Source organism: Lepus europaeus, chromosome 20 (assembly GCF_033115175.1).
Source record: "Lepus europaeus isolate LE1 chromosome 20, mLepTim1.pri, whole genome shotgun sequence".
NCBI classification, from domain to species: domain Eukaryota; kingdom Metazoa; phylum Chordata; class Mammalia; order Lagomorpha; family Leporidae; genus Lepus; species Lepus europaeus.
The window spans coordinates 24,544,086-24,561,586 of record NC_084846.1 but is presented as its reverse complement, the minus strand read 5'-3'; the positions used below and the strand labels follow the sequence as shown (position 1 = coordinate 24,561,586).

The 17,501-nt window shown below is 41.1% G+C and overlaps 1 protein-coding gene across 1 annotated transcript in view; it reads right to left on the bottom strand.

The window, feature by feature from the left end:
- ITGB8 (integrin subunit beta 8) overlaps positions 1-17,501 on the bottom strand; it is an 88,589-nt gene that overhangs the window by 19,060 nt on the left and 52,028 nt on the right. Inside the window, exons 4-7 of the mRNA XM_062178579.1 lie at positions 15,771-16,017; positions 13,091-13,256; positions 12,350-12,508; positions 1,702-1,797 (exon numbers count right to left, since the gene is read on the bottom strand). Coding sequence (XP_062034563.1) covers positions 1,702-1,797; positions 12,350-12,508; positions 13,091-13,256; positions 15,771-16,017 — 668 coding nt within the window. The remainder of the gene's footprint in view (positions 1-1,701; positions 1,798-12,349; positions 12,509-13,090; positions 13,257-15,770; positions 16,018-17,501) is intronic.

Below are 17,501 nucleotides of genomic sequence, written 5' to 3'. Positions count from 1 at the left end.
TGGCCGGAGGAGCAAGTGCAAGGCCAGCAAGAGTGGGTAATGAGGCCATTGCTGCAAGCAGAGACCAGAGGGCCTCACAGACCACAGCGGAGCCTGGTCCTCTAAGCCAGAGGGAGCCACTGGAAAAGTAAACTCCAGGAGCTCTGTGGGTGCACTTGTGAGTTCAGTAGTCCATCTGGCCACCACTTGGAGGCTGGATTAGGGAGGTCAATTACAAGGTTGTTAGAACGCAGATGAAAGGGGATGGACAAAAATGATCCCTGGGCACTCAAAGCAGGAGGCCATGAGGGCACACACGGGACTCGCTGCAGAATTTGTCAGGCTTTTGGAATCTGTTGATTCTTACTCTGCAGAGAATTTAATTAAAACTGTACCTGGTTTTATGGCTCATTGCTCAATAGCAGGTTTACAAGGCATAGGGAAAAAGTGTGAATAGCTAATAGAAGTATCAGGAAGTGATCAACAGCAGAGAAAGAGGAGGCACAAGTTATAAAAATCTGCACAGTATTTAGAGGTTAAGAGCTTGGACTTTGGGTTGTTCGAGAACTTTGAGCAAGCATTTAACTGCTCTATATGTGGTTCCTTGTCTTTACATCGGACATATGGATCATAGTGCCCTCATTAATAAGGGTTCCTAACAGGATGAGATGAGTTAATGTTTATCAACTCAGCAGCAGATAATGACTAAATGCTCAGTAAGTGGAAGTGGTTCTTACTGTTAACAAAGTGGTTTGGGCCACCTAATTTGGGTCAGGTTCCCCACTTCCATGGAAAGGTGGTTCCATGCCACAGTGCAATGGGTTCAAGACTCTGAAAATGTAGTTTCTTCAAAGTTTTAAAAAAGTGAGTAAAGGGTATTGAAGATGGGCCACTTAGTGGGATTTCCATTTACAGAGTAGAAGGAAGATGCAAAAATCAAAGGAGCTGAGAAAACCCAGTAACAGAGAACAGAGGAGCTCGATGGGAATTAGGGCAGCACAGAGTGACAGACACGAAGGGAAGAGTGGATCTGAGAAAACTAAACTTAAGAGACTGGGAAAAGGAAGTTACTCCAAGGTCACAGATGAGCAGGTCTTGCTGTAGGAGTCCACGGTGCCTCCATAGTAATACAGTTTCCAAACCCCAACAATATTATTCTTATGTATGAAGCTGTGTCAGCTCACCCACTTCTATGGGGTGACCTAGGCCAAGCTGGGTGTGTTGGTGCTACTGAAAATTAAGCTGGTATTCTACAAGGGCCAGAAGATGAGGGTACTTAAAAAATTAGTGGAAAAATGAAATTAAAAGATAAGTTTATTTTGGTGTCCAAATTGGAGTCTATGGTGTAGTTCTTTCATACTGTGCATTTTCCATGAATATCTGAACACCCCCCAAAATAAGCAAGACTCTGAACATGAAAGGTGTAGACATGGATTATGAACTACTTATCACTTGATGAAGTCTTTTCCTTTGTTGTTGCATTGACTATAGTTCTCAAACAGCATTTGGTGCCCACACTGGGTTCCATGTATTACCAGTGTAGACAGAATTTATACTTAATGCAAAGTATAAATTTAAACTTCAGACACTGTAAAATATACTGTAGTGACTACAGTATTAAATTCATTAACTGTACAAGATATAGTAATTCCAAATCCTTACCTGTGGTTCCAAGAAGTCTTCTAATGTTAATTAATTCTTATATGTGGGAAATTAACATACCTTATACCAATGAAACTGTTTTCCTTGAACTGCAAAGATGACATTGATGTTGTTGTTTATTAATTTCTCTGAAAGTTGTCCTAGTGAGGGATGTTCCTGCAATGGAGAATGAAATAAAGAAGGGAGTGAAATTTAGTAGCTCAATCCCACACATATCCAAACATCTATTATGAAGAAAGCCATTTGATTTATAGAAAATGGACTTATTTTGGAAAGTAATGGATTTACCAGATGCATTTACATTCTTTTCAAAGACAATATCAGTATCAATGTATTAAGATCTTTTATAAGTAACATAAAAACCTATAACTTGGAAAAACAAAGAGGGCTGGATTCAGCATAACACAATGAGATCAGCACCTCTTGAAGTTGACGTTGAGTTCAAAGTGACATAACTGAAAGGTAATTTAATGTACAGAAATATTAACACACTAGTGGCATTCACGGTTTGAGGCAAAACTCAGTAAGTGTTAAATTACAAATATATATTGTGTATATGACATACCTATAAATATGTATATGTAATATCATCTATATACCCAAATATGATGTTAGCATAAACCTCTTCAGTAGCAGAAAGCCCTGATTTCAACTCTCAGGTCTGTCACTTTACAGAGTTCTGGCTTTCATGATTGCTGACAAAATTAAAATGATAACAATAGTATGTGCACCAATACAATTGGTCCTTGATTGAATAGCCATTCTGGGGCAGATGCTGTGGCACAGGTTAGACCACTGCTTGGTATACCCAGATCCCCTGTCGAAGTGCCTGGATTAAAGTCCTGCCTCTATTTCTAATTGAGCTTCCTGCTAATGTGCACCATAGGAGGTGGCAGGTGATAGCCCAAGTACTTGGATCCCTGCCAGGCATGCAGGAAACCCAGATGGAATTTCAGGCTGATGGCTTTGGTCTGGCCTGGGCTTTGTTGTTCCAGGCATTTGGGGAGTGAACCAGAGGAAGGAAGAGATCTCTGCCCCTAACCCTGTCTCTGTCTCTTGCCCTCTTTGTAATTCTGCCTTTCAAATAAATAAAAAGAATAAACTAAAATAGGTTAAAACTAACAGCAATTCTAATTTTCATTTCTAATTACTTATCTAAGATACAGATTATAGATATCTCAACAGTATCATTATACATAATCTCTTTGCCATGTTACCTATTATAAACCTGTTTTACATGGACAAATTAATCTTGCAGTCAACGGTGGCATTCGTTGTGGTAGACTGACAGCTGGAGATGAGTAGGAGAAAGTGAGTAAAATTTAATTTAGAAGATATAAGAAAGCTGAAAACTGCAGACATTTCATTGTAAAACCATATTAGAACACTGTTGTTTCTAATGCAACCTTTGGATCTACTAATCTCCCCCACCACCTCCTTCCCTCCAGTTTGTTATACAGGCTCCAATACCTTATTGTGAACTAGAGTCCCCAAGAACTTGTTCCTTCTGTCTAACTCTGTTTAGGTGCCTGCTGGCCTGTCTCCCTCTGGCCTCCTTCCTCCAATGCTTCCTTTCCACAAATGCTCTTCTAAAAGTCAAACTCGTGTCTCCAATCTCAAGTTCATCACTGGACACCTCCCAGTGAGATGATACCAACACTCACTCGCAGGAGCCTCTGCCTGCCCACGGGCACCTAGTGCATGTGGCCAAACCTAATTAGCATCCTGTAATTCAGGTTCAAATCCCTCTATACTTTTTGTTTCTTATTAGATCTTCCAACGTTAAAAATTTCACTAAATCATTTTGGTTAACATTTCTGCATTTTGACAACCATAGGAATTTGGTAAAATTAATTAGTTTCACTTACAGTCTAAGTTCTGTGACCCAAATATTACATCTATACATGGACATAAGATATAGTGCTTAAAAATGCAATGACTAACATGAGTAACCATAACAAATGTCATTTCTTTCTATGCTGTTCTATAAATGTGATAGAAAAATCAAATTTCCATGAATTGCATTTAAATGTGATATGAAACCAGTTTGTGAAGACACAGGGTATTACCACATAGGTTTGCATAATAAAAGATTCTTAAGAAAATTATTTTAAAGTATTAGAAAACAAGTCCCCCAAATATAAATTTTGCTGGTTAAATTCTTATTCCTGTTCCTAATACAATGTATAACCTTAAAATGCATTTTTGACAGCTTGAAAAATGCCAGTAAGTTAAAAAGAACAAGTAAAGGCAAGGTAGAAGCAGCCGTATTGGGAATAATTTTTAATGGCAACAGCCACTTTTCAAATCTTTTTGCTTTGACAAAAAATAATTGCAGCTTGCCAAGCACTCACCCTTCTTAATTTTTAAAACCATTCCTATTTTACAGGAAATGTAATCCATATGTTTTTAACCAGTTTACCCTCAACTCACGTGAAGTCAATATTTAAAGAGCAGCCTAAGATGGAAGCAGCTTTTGAAACCCTCTTAATCTCTTTCCCTGCTCCAAAGACAGGAAATCCAATGGACCAAAAGCATGCAATCTTTAAATCTAGAATATTCGAGCTTGACCGGGAGTTCATTAAGAAAGTTAGGTGGAACACACTTTTTGAACCCTAGAGAGAAATCTCTTGAAAAGAAAAGTGCAAGTAACCCAGGCAGATTTTTCTTAATTACAAATGTATAACAGATGTTTAAATAAGCCAGCGTTGACAGCAGACCTGTGGAGGAACAGCCATCGCTGAAGCCCTTCCACTTCCTTCCAAGAAACGTATTATCTTCTGCGAAGCTTTGTCTTTCAAGTCCTTCCTGTTACTAGCAGGGGAACGCAGTCGCTCTAGGCCAGCTGTCCTGTTCTGCTGATGTCACTGTTCCTGTACTCCAACTCCCCCTCTGGCTAACCCATGACACAGTGAGTAGAGCCAGCAGGCAAGAGAGAGAAGGGAAAGTGCCCTTCTTACTCAGGTTGCAGGGACTGACGTAAGTGTCAGAGGAAGAGCAGGTGAGAGTCATTGAGAGCTGTTTCACTTAAAGCGATGATGTGGAGCCATGGGGTGGGTCTTCTACACTTTATTTGATAGGACAGGGAGAGATATAGATGATAGACAGATACGTAGTAGACAGTCAGATAGACAGACAGACAGAAAAACAGACCCAGATAGATCTCTCATCCACTGGCCCAAATGCCTGCAAGAGCCAGGGCTGTACCAGGCTGAAGCTGGGAGCAAGAAACTAAATTCATGTCTCCCAAGGGACAGGCAGGAACCTAATTCCTTGAGCCATTCCCTGCTGCCTTCCAGGGTGCACATTAAATGCAGGAAACTGAAAAGGGAGGTAGGGCCTGGAATTGATCCCAGGCAATCAGATTTGGGACACAGGCATTGCAACTACCAGGCAAAACTGCCTGCTCCCAGCAGATTTTAAGAATCTATGGACACAAGTGGACAAAAGAGAAGTGCATGACTCTCTTCATATTAAGGGAAATTCATAAAAATCATTTCATAAGATTATATAAATTTTGAAGTGTTAATGATAAGATATTTTTAAAAACTCAACAACTTAGTTACACAGAAGGCTCAGTGGTCTGGATTATTTAGTGGAATTTATTTTCTAAAGGAGAGACAAATACCAAGATGCCATGGGAGCAGTCTGATAGCAGAGGCCGACTTTACATTAGCCTTGTGGGTCTAAATCCAGTCCCATAGCCTATTTTCTATCCACACGGCTTTGCAGTATAACTTTATACGTCAGGGTTTCTCAGTAGTGGTGCTGTTGACATTTTGGGCTGGATGTTTCCCGTGCAGGGAGGAGGATGCTATGTGCACTGTGGGAGGATTAGCAGCATCCCTGGCCTCTCCCTGCCAGATGTCTGCTGCCCTCTTTCTCCACCGTGACAACCAAAGTGTCTTCTGACACAAACATCCTTTACAGGGCAAAATTGTCCAGCTGAGGTGGTCTGCTCCTCTCTGGGAATGAGGGAATGAGACTGTTTTTTTTTGTGTGTGTGTGTATGTGTATGTGTGTGTGTGTGTGTGTGTTTGGTAGAGATTTATTTATTTGAAAGGCAGAGTAACACAGACAGAGAGAGAAAGAGAGAAAGAGAGAGAGAGAGAGAGATTCTTCCATACACTGGTTCACTCCACAAATGGCTGCTGGGGCTGGTCCAGGCCAAAGCCAGGAGCCCTGCATTCCATCTGAGTCTTCCCCATGGGTGTTAGAGGCTCATGTACCTGGGCCATCTTCCACTGCTTTCCCAGGTGCATTGACAGGGAGCTGGATCAGAAATGGAGCAGTGGGGACTTAAACTGGCTGTCCAATATGGGATGCCAGCATCACAGGCAGTGGCTTAACCCACTGTGGCACAAAACTGGCCCTGGGATTACTTACTGAGAGATAGTTTTTAATAAAAGACTGTCTAATAAAGGCATTTGAAGTTCACTCACAAAGGCTGAAGGTGCTCGTGGATACATGTTGACTGGCCTTTCCTTCATACTTGGTCTGTGAAGATGTTTAGGTCTCTGCCCAAAGTAGAGTTGATTTGTAATCATGATACTCTATTCACTAAAGGAAGGCACGGGCTAGCAATTTTTGTAAGGTTTTCAAGAAGAATGGCAACAGTTTTCTGTTTCATTAGAGCAGTTTCCAGTTTAATTAGGACAGTCCATTCCATAAGTATTTTAATCAGGTTTGAATTTGATGGTGTCATCTTTGCAAACTCTCAGTTTATCCTATTCAGAGATACTTGGGTTACTTTGAACCTGATACAGGTGATTTCTGCATAAAACTTTACCTTTCTGTTAAAAAAAATCCTACTAAATACTGACTGCAGAGATTTTGTAAGTTTTTAAAAGCAAGATGTAACACTGCATTTGTTAATGCAACAATGCATTTGTTGAAAAGAACTGCACATGGACTTAAAACCTTCTAGGTGTATTCAGTGCCTGGCGCAGAATAAATGCTCGATAAATTAGCATATTTGGGGCCAATGTTTGGTTTAGTGATTTAGTTGATCAGAACTGGGTTCAATGCCTGGCTCTGGTTCCTGACTCCAACTTCCAGGTAACATGGACCTTGGGAGGTAGCAGTGATGGCTACAGTAACTGGGTTCCAGCCACCCACATGACCTGGATTGAGTTCCCAGTGCCTGGCTTCCTCTTAAGACCAGCACAGCCCAGCCCTGCCCTAGCAACTGTGGATATTTGATGAGTCAATCAGTAGAGAGAGGCTCCCTGTCTGTCTCCCTGCCTGCCTGCCTATTTGTTTTCCTTGCTGGCTATCGAAGAATAAATGAAAAATAAATCAGTGGGGCTGGTGTTTTGTCATAGTGGGTGAAGACGCTGCCTACGGCACCAGCATCCCATCTGGGTGCCGGTTCATGTCCCGGCTGCTCCTCTTCTGATCCAGCTTCCTGCTAATGGCCTGGGAAAATCAGCAGAAGATGGCCCAAGTGCTTGGACCCCTGCACCCCCGTGGGAGACCTGAATGAAGCTCCTGGCTTCAGCCTGGCTCAGCCCTGGCCATTGTAGCCATCTGGGGAGTGAAACAGCAGATAGAAAATAATTTCTCTCTCTCCTGTCTTTCTCTTTCCTGCTAACTCAAATAAATAAATCTTTAAAAATGATCATTTTTATTAGCACTTATCCAAGACAAAGAAACCCAGAAACAGGAGAGAGAAACATTTTCAAGTTTCTGACATCCAAGAGGTTCTTTCTACTCACAGGGCAGCAAAGACAATAAACAAATCCCTTAACTAAAAGATGGCAGTGAAAGCCTTAACTGCAATTCTGTGCAGTATTGTTAATTATCAATGTCCTCCAGACTTTGAAATGTCATAAAAATCCCTTTTGGAAAAAAAAGATAAAAACAGTGAAATAAATGTGATAACTTTATGAACATTCATTAAATCAGGTAGCAAAGATGTGGATTCAATTAGTTAAGTATGTTCTTACGCACTCCTCTCCCTGCAGTTCTAGGACAACTGAATAGAGTCCAAAGTAGCTGGACTTTGTGGCAAATACAAAGATTGTTCAGTGGCGTCCTAGAAGTCGAGTCTCGTGAGGCACAGATGCAGGAGAAGAGGAGCAGTGCTGATGGTTTTCACCCGAGAGAGCAAAGCTGTTCAGCTGTGCCTAATATTCCTGCAGCAATACTGCCCCAGTCCTCTAAGCTGCACCAGCTCTACTCAAAGGAGGCCACAGCAAAAGGAACACACTAGGAAGCCAGGGGTAAGGGAATCCCAAGGAGGTAGCAGCATCTCTGATCACCGTGTCACGGGGCACTGAAGTACTGGGTGGAAAAGGCCACACCAAGCCTGACCTCGTGACTGGTAGCACAGACAGCAGGAGTGTGGCAGGAGCTCACCGAGCCGAATCTCTCTACTCAGGACCGACAGTCGCACCAACATCTGAAAACCGCACTGATGAGGTCCATTGGGTGACCTCCACATACTTGCTCCTTGTTCTCCTCTCATTGTGACTGAAGATCTTTGTGCTGTTCTCAGCCTCTGCCAAGGGTGGGGTGAGTGGTTTCTGGGAGGGCTGAGAGAGGCTGGAATAACCCCGGAGGAGCTGGGTGGGGAGGCAGGGTGAAATTCCAGACCCTCGGTATTAATAACCCATTTTCTACACCACGAACAACTTTCATATGGACATCTACCATTATAGAAAGAACTCTCCTTATTACTGGTTGTTAAACTACTTGGGTTTCTGATTCAGGCACTCAGTCTTGAAGAAAAAGCAGTAAAAGATGTTATGTTATTCTCTTGTGTAACATCATTGCCATTATACAAATATAAGCAATGTGTACACATAAACAATTTTAAATTATACCTTATTTTGTAATTTACATAAGCTAAATCCTAAGTAAGATGCACTCAGAAAATTAGAGCAGAAATTATACCAGGAACCTCATCTCTGCATTTCTCCTTTTCAGTTGAGATTCTGTGACAAAGTAGACAAAAATTATAGATTTTAACATAAGATTGAGATGGATTTGGCCCAGCTCTGCTACTTAGTGATTTTTCAGCTCTCTGTCCTAAGATAACTAACTTAACTTTTCTGACCTTTGACCTTTCAGTATGTGAAAGGAGATACTTATGATAATCCTATGGAGTTGTTGTAGCGATTAGCTTGACACTGTTTGCTGGAGTGCTTTCAGTTAACACATACTCAGTGCTAGTTGTTATGATTCTAGGGTTTGCACTGATAATCATGCAACAGTTATGTGTATAAGCAGTGGAACTCTGGCCCTTGTAATTTGGATACATATGAAGGTATTTCAAAGGTTTGTGGAAACTAGAATTAAAAGATGTTTATTTTGGTGCAAAAAATTGAAATCCTTGCATACAAGGAGTCTAAAAGGTTGGTAGAAAATGCATATTATGAAAAGCTATGCATCACTTCAAATTTTCTTTGCACGAAAATAAACTCATATTTTTTTAAAAAAATAAGATGTATTTTTTAATTTGAAAGGCAGAATATCAGAGAGAGAGAGAGACAGAGAGAAGAAAGAAAGAGAGATAAATCTTTCATCTGCTGGGTCACTCCCAAAATACCTGGCAACAGTCAGGGCTGGGACACACTGAAGCCAGGAGCTGGGAACTCCAGCTGTGACTCCCACAGGGGTGGCAGGGACCCAAGCACTTGAGCCATCATCCACTGCCTTCCCGGGTGTGGCAGCAGGAAGCTGGATGTGAAGATGAGCAGCTGAGACTTGAACTGGAACTCTGAAATGGGATGCCAGTGTTGCAAGCTGGGGCTGAATGGTTTGTGCCACAACGTCAGTCCCAAACTTACCTTTTAATTCCATTTGTTCCATGACCTTTTTGAAGTATTTGTGTAAGAGGTCTTTTACTAATTATTTCTCCTTCTGAATAAAAGAACCAGAGTCTTAGACCAAGAAACTCAGATGTGAGCACTGTTCAACATTGTTGGTATTGGCTGCTGGGATAAAACCAGGAATCCAAGTGTTCCATTATTGGTATACCTCATAGAAATCTTAAAGTTCTGGGGCCCAGTGCTGTGGCGTAGTGGGTAAAGCCACTACCTGCAGTGCCGGCATCCCATATGGGCGCTGGTTTGAGTCCCGGCTGTTGCACTTCCAATCCAGCTCTCTGCTATGGCTTGGGAAAGCAGTGGGAGATGGCTCAAATCCTTGGGCACCTGAACCCAGGTGGGAGACCCAGAAGAAGCTCCTGGCTCCTGGCTTCAGATTGGTGCAGCTCTGACTGTTGTGGCCATCTTGGGAAGTGAACCAGCAGGTGAAAGACCCTTCTCTCTCTCTCTCTCTCTCTCTCTCTCTCTCTCTCTGACTTTGCTTCTCTGTAACTCTGCCTATCAAATACATAAATAAATCTTAAAAAGAAATCTTAAAGTTCCTCCATCATGGTCAAATTAGGAAGGATGGTGGTCATCTGAGAAATGCTTAGAGTCAAGGTCAAGGCAGCCTTGGATAAAGGGAGTTTTAGAACAGCAGCACATCTTGCAGAGAGGAAGCTTCCAGACTTTGGGGGGAAATGGAATTCAAAGCACATTTTCCATGAACTGTTTAAGCCCACGGATCTATAAATGCATGGGTAAGAGAGCAATCAAAGTGCTTTTAAGCTCCTTGAAAACACAGACCTGCCATAACTGAAATCAACTATTCTTCTAATGTAGTAGCCAACACACTACCCCTTGGCCTACTCAATATATCACACCAGTGACACATGGAAGGGTCATTTCTTCAAATAAATGACTCGATCACTCAGCAGGTGGGGGAAGTTCATGACAGACTGTCCAATTTCCTGATATCATAAAAACCCAAACACTGTCTGAAATTCCACCAGAATTCTAATTTATTTCCATAAGGTCCTGTGACATGATGTATGTCTAACATTATTACAGCATTTCCCTGCCTAAGGAATCCTCTCTAGATGAGCAATGGCCTCTCAACAAAGGAGAGATGACTTCAGTGAGCTGGCAGAACTTCAAAAGAATATAGCAATTTGAGAAGAATGTCACTATTATTTCTCCTTAAAAAATAAGAGCTTCTTATTGTCTCCTGTCTCCTCCTCCAGTCTTCAATAAATAAATGAGAACTGTACCTCAGATTAACAGAGGTCACATAGAGGAATAATAGATATGAAATGATTAAGTAGAAGTAGATGTGTCTGCCAAAGTGAGATGAGGCACACGAGAACTAACACAGTGAAAGACTATTGGAATAACTCCAAATTCTGAAGTTTTAAATTCACTGACCAAAGGTTGAACTTATGGTCTATGCCAACACAATTGCTCCTCTAGCTTTTCAACAAGTTTTGTAGAGTGTCTGACGGAGAGAGAGAAAGAGAGAGAGAGGGAGAGAGAGAGAGAGTGTTACTGGTGATCTCTTTAAATTTTATACATGGGGACCACACCATTTCAGCATGTCTGCTTCCAATACTGTAGCTCCAAATTGTGTATGAGGTGCCTTGGAACACTGTGCTACACTCACATTTATTTGAGAGAGACAGAGTGAGAAAGAATTAGTTTTTTTTGCTGGCTCACTCCACCAATGCTGGCAACAGCTGGGGGCTTGAGGCCAAGAGCTAGAAACTTAATCTAGGTCTTCCACATGGGTAGTAGGAACTAAATTATTTGACCCATCACCACTGACTTTCAGGGCCTGCAAGGGTTTGCATTGGTGGGAAACTGAAATCAAGAGCCAGAGCTGGGAATCAAATCCAAGTACACCAATGTGGGATGCAGGTGTCCCAGCTAGTGGCTCAACTGCTAGACCAAATGGTGGCCTCACGAAATATTTTAAAATTTCAAGGTAAATACAGTGACAGTTAGTATATGTCAAGAGCCCATGAACTACTCACTGGAGGTAGCAGTTAGTTCCTTGTAAGATTCCATTTAGTTCTATTCCTTTAAATGGAATCCTATTTTGGCCATGTGGGTCAAGGTGAAATAGAAAGTTAGGGGAGCAATGTCCTGTGTGATTACAAAGTTTGGGAAGTTCTCATTGTTATTTCCAAAAACTGACACAAAATTCTATCTATATATTTGATTAACAAACATTATTTTTACTACCTCCTACATTGTTGTGACATAAACAGTGAAGCTATTTAGATCCAACTACTCAATACATGCAATTGATAGATATTTATTTTGGCCTAGAGGCACTGTGGAAAAAAATCATTGAGACACTAGGGAGCCAAGAACTGAGAAATTTTGAGAGCTTCTATCCGTTTTTGTTTGTTTAAAGATTAATTTTATTTATTTGAAAGGCGGAGTGATAGGGAGAGAGGGACACACACACACAGAAATTTTCCACCTGTTGGTTCACTCCCCAGATGGCCACACAATCATTTTTCATACCACTCCTTAATCTGTGAGTAGATAGCAACCCTGGAGAACTTGTCTATTTGTACAAAGCATACTCTCCCCCCTCTCCTTTTCAAGGTTATTGAATTGCACAAGAAAGAAGGCTTTGTATCACTTTTATTTTTTAAAACCTTGCCTAGTGCTACATTTGCAACCCATCAAACCAGGTGTTGTCCAAGTATTTAATGTTCTGTTGATCCACATTTGTAAATGGCATTATTCTACCTGTTCTCGCTCATGGCTTATCCTGATGCTGTATCCTGCTCTTTTAGGTCAGTTCTTGGTACAAGAACAGCTGAACTGCCAATTTAAACTTGTCCTTGAACTCAGTCATAGCTCTGAGAGGGCTACTGCTACATTACCATGGTTGTGGACTTGACGTAGACATTGTTTCTCAGATGGCAATTTCCGTCATTCGGCACCACAATGCCTGCCAACTTGCTATCGAGGGCCAGATGAGATGTCTGATCCGTCATCACCAGCAGCAGTCTTTTAGCTTCTTTTCGCCATCCGATGTGACTCTTAAAGAAACATGTAATTAGACCTAGTGCAGTAACACAGATCTGCACTGTGGTTTTTACCTCCAGTAAATGTAACATTTCAGTTGACAAATATTAAACCAAGGCTAGAAGGATGTGCACGCGGAGAATGCTACTTCATAAACAGCATTTTCTTTTATTTGTCTATTCTCTGTTTTCCCACAGTCACTTTGACCACACTAGTTCCTGGATACAGAGTTCTGGGGTTGCCCTGCCTGGAGGAGGAATGAGACAAGCTACCAAGTACGTCAGTAACACGTTGTGAGTGCCACCGCTGGCTATTTCTGGTTCTTCCATGAAGTGAGGTGCATAAAGAAAGCAGTCTTATTGGAGAGGCTTAGTCCATGTGCATGAACAACCCTTTCCCCTTGGTGCGTTCGATTTAGCCTCCTCTTACAGTTCAGCCTGTCTCAAACCCGTGCCCAGATGCATAACACTGGAGACACGGGAGAGATAGGAGAGTGCGTTCTTCTGCATGACGGTTTCACTCCATCAATGAGACAAGGAGCTCTCCTTTGAGAGCTCTGCAGGTGCGCCAGTGCTCAGCAGGGTGCAATGTCTTACCTCACAGACGGCAGCCTGCAGCATCGCATCAAAGCCTCCTTCGGGCGTGTCAATGTTGCCAGAGATTTTCTGTCTGTGCACAGCTTGCTCGAACTCTGTGATGTTCTCCGTCAGGGACAGCACATGGATGTATCCGTGGGGGGGCATGCAGTCTAAGTTGTAGTCACTGAAAGGGGAAAGATGGAATGCAAATTCATTTTTCATTTCCTGGAATGTTCCAGAATACCACCAACATGATGTCGTTGGTAGGAGAAGGGAGTGTTTGTTTTTTTGTTTTTTGTTTTTTTTTTTTTAATCAGGGAAATTTTATAAGCAAAAAGTTACACTTACAAAGTTAGATAGAAGTTTAATATTGGTAAATGCTTTCTTGCATGGTGGAAATAGAACTATAAAGCTTGGTGTTCAAAAAAGTGAAGATTAAACATGTTTCTGTAGTACAGGACAATGAAGGGCTGTTGATGTGCTAATATGCCTGGTGACATTGTTTTTTTTTCTTTTTTAAGATTTTTTTTTAATGTATTTATTTGAGAGGTAGAGTTACAGACAGTGAGAGTTAGAGGGAGAGACAGAGAGAAAGGTCTTCCTTCCGTTGGTTCACCCCTCAAATGGTAGCTACGGCTGGAGCTACCCCGATTCGATGCCAGGAGCCAAGTGCTTCTTCCTGGTCTCCCATGTGGGTGCAGGCGCCCACGCACTTGGGCCATCCTCCACTGCCTTCCCAGGCCACAGCAGAGAGCTGGATTGGAAGAGGAACAGCTGGGACTAGAACCAGCGCCCATATGGGATGCCGGCGCCACAGGTGGAGGATTGATCTACTGCGCCACGGCACCAGCCCCTGCCTGTTGAAATTTTTTTTTTTTTTTTTTTTTGACAGGCAGAGTGGATAGTGAGAGAGAAAGGTCTTCCTTTTTGCCGTTGGTTCACCCTCCAATGGCTGCTCTAGCTGGCACATCGTGCTGATCTGAAGCCAGGAGCCAGGCGCTTTTCCCGGTCTCCCATGCGGGTGCAGGGCCCAAGGACTTGGGCCATCCTCCACTGCCTTCCCGGGCCATAGCAGAGAGCTGGCCTGGAAGAGGGGCAACCGGGATAGAATCCGGTGCCCCATCCAGGACTAGAACCCGGTGTGCCGGCGCCGCAAGGTGGAGGATTAGCCTGTTAAGCCACGACGCCGGCTGCCTGTTGAATTTTTAAGATGAGAATTTGCAGTGGTTCCCTATCACAACTGATCATGAGATAGTTGAGTAGCACGTATTTGGGAAATGGTTTCAGAATTTAGTTGATGTATTCTTTTATTGTTTCAATTAAAAATATTACACTGAATTTTAAATGATTATTTTTATTGATTTATATTTGAATGACAGAGAGAGACAAAGATACAGAGAGGAATCTTCCATCTGCTGGTTCACTTTCCAAATCCAAACGTCCACAGTAGGCAGGGTTGGGCCAGACTGAGAGCCTGAACTCAGTTGCCCATGTGGGTAGAAGGGACCCAGGTATTTGACCCATCACCCACTGCCTCCTAGCACGTGCATTAAGAAGCTGGAACTGGGAGTGGAACTGGGTCTCAAACTCAGAATTCTAATATGGGATGCAGGTATATTTCAGTGATGTCTACCCACTGAGCCAAACGCACACTCCCTATTATACTGATTTTCAAAATGATACTTGGTGTGGAATTCTTGGTGATGAACCAAAATATCAAGATTATTTTAAGAATTATAGGATATCCCAGAAAATGAGACTTCTTTGTCAGACATTCAAGGCCAGGAACTCATGGAACTCCATAGGGTCTGAGTGAGTCCTGTTCTGGAGCAAAAAAAAAAAAAAAAAAAAAATATATATATATATATATATATGTATGTATGTATATGTATATATATGTATATATGTGTGTGTGTATATATATATATATAATATATATATATATAAAAGCAAGAAGAAATTGCCTTAATGAAGTGAAACATGTACTGGAAGTCGATGTGAGCAATTCATGGAAGTGGGAAAGTTATTAAAATGTATTAAAATGTTTGATGAAAAAAGAACTACACAGATTTCTTTCTCTGAAAATTCAGCAGGATTATGATAATGCCATGTGATAAATATGCAATTTTAAGATTACTTTTTCATTCATGGTGGAGCATGTGCTATTTAGAACCAGAATTCCAAAATGATGAAAAAAAAAAGACTTTCAGCAAATTCTCATCCTTTGGTTCACTCTCCATGTGATAGCTAGCTGAGTTTTCTTTTGGTCATATCCTTAGCAATACAATTATACACAGTCACAATGCAGTCACAGAGAGCTAGGCACAGTGTGGGCAAGATAAACACTCTGAAATCTTAGTTCAACAAATTTAGAGCAATCAAAGAGGAGAAATGCCGAATTTCCAAACACATAATTATATACACAGCAGCCTGATTATCCAAAGTTACCAATGTTAGGTAGAGGGTATTTTTTTTGGTGTTTAAAAACTGAATGACTGATATTGAAAAAACAAAAACAAAAAACCTGATCTACACACCCTTTCAGAAGTTTGCAGGCAGGAACTAACGTCCACATATCTTTGATATTTATCTAATAAGACTAAAATATAAAATCTGTACACTTCTTTATATAAAATAATGTGAGATTTTTATAAGAAAAAATTGATTTAATATGATATCTGTGTCAAATATGAGATACCTGCATTGGTTGTGAATCCTTTCTGGGTGGATACTGATGTATGGCGAGACTGTTTTATCAACATAGGAGCCGAACCCCAGGCGGAAGTCACGGGAGAAAAATGCCATTTTTCTCGATAAGTCATTTCCAACAGAATTTAATTTTTCTATATTGTTGTGCATTGATGCTGAGACATCTACCAGATAATAAAGATCCACAGGATATTTCTTCAGAGGATGAATTTTCAGCATAAAATTAGCTTCAGCTCCTAGTTCAAAGAAAGAAAAAAATCATCATATGGTCTTCATTTTAAGCATCTTGGGATTCAGTTACCTTTCAGCATCTGGAACAATTACCACAAATTTGCATATAACAGAATTTGGAATATTCTGGAATATAAAGCATTTAAAACTATGCCAACGTTTCTCTTAATTCTATAGGCTAGATAGGGATGATAACCAATGGATGATCTTAATGCAATGAAACAGAATACTTTTATGAACTTGTGTTGCCTTCAGTAGCTAGAAATGCAGTGTACAAAACAGCAAGCAGTAATATGTCAAACAGTAGGTGGCTGCGCTCGTGCAAAGATTTGAGGAAATCAGAAAGATATCCCAAGAAAAATGCTCTTTTATTGGATGAAGGTATGCACATCTTATTTACATATGAGGTATGAAAACTCTGGTAGTGGAGAGTACATGGAGCTGGCCAAAATATTTAATGCCTCATCATGAATTAACAAGATTCTTCCTAGCAGTCAATGAATTAGACTGAGGGCTAACACAGTGGTGCCAACCGAAGACTTGGAGGATCCAGGGAGCTGCACTTGTCCAGCACTTAGTGGTTGTACAAGAAACGTATACTGGAGAAGAACCATAGCAGAGAGGCACTGGCCTTGGCCAAAACAGCTGGAATGTGAAGAGGGGACTACATGGAGAAATTGAGAAGTCAGCCTCCCAAGGACAGCCATCTGTAACACTGTTCTTTTCAGTTTTGTGTCACATTATTATTGAAAGAAGGACCTGGATTATCCCCAAGCAAAGTTAGTAGAAGAGCTTTTAATTTAAAATATTCGGTGAAAAGTCATCTATTTAAATTCAAGCAATATGAGAATTTCACTTTTTTTAAACAATAGAGTAAGTCACTCATTATTTTCCCATGGAAAATATTTTTAGTGGAAAATAGTTTCTAAGTAGACACCAATTTCTATCCATAATTGCTAGGCTAATCTACTGATTAAAGGAATACCTTAATTTATCCAATCATATTTCCAGTCTTAATGCACTTGAAAGTAGCAATATCCTCTTAAATTATTTCACACATCAAACATTTTTCATTTGAATTAGTAACTTATTCAAAATAGTAAGGTTTTACCAAAATGTAGTATTAGTTACAGGAGAAAGGGACCTGTTCTTTCATTCTTAATTTGCCTTTATGTGTAGGAACTCCCTGTAGTGTTACACTCCTAGCTTTTTGGTCCAAGAGTTTGGCAGAAGAACCAGGGCATGCATAGCCCAGCTCAGCCCATTCTCTCACCCCTTCATTCTGGGAGCTGGGCTAAAGGAGAGCATGTATGAGTGTTCTGCACAGCTTTCGGGCTTCTGGTGACAAGACCTGTTCTGAGAAATTAAATTCAGGGGCTGGCATTGGGGTGAAGCAAGTTAAGCTGATAATTTTGACATGGGCATCCCATATTAGAGCACTGAATTGAGTCCCGGCTGCTCTGCTTGTGATCTAAGCTTCCTGTTAATG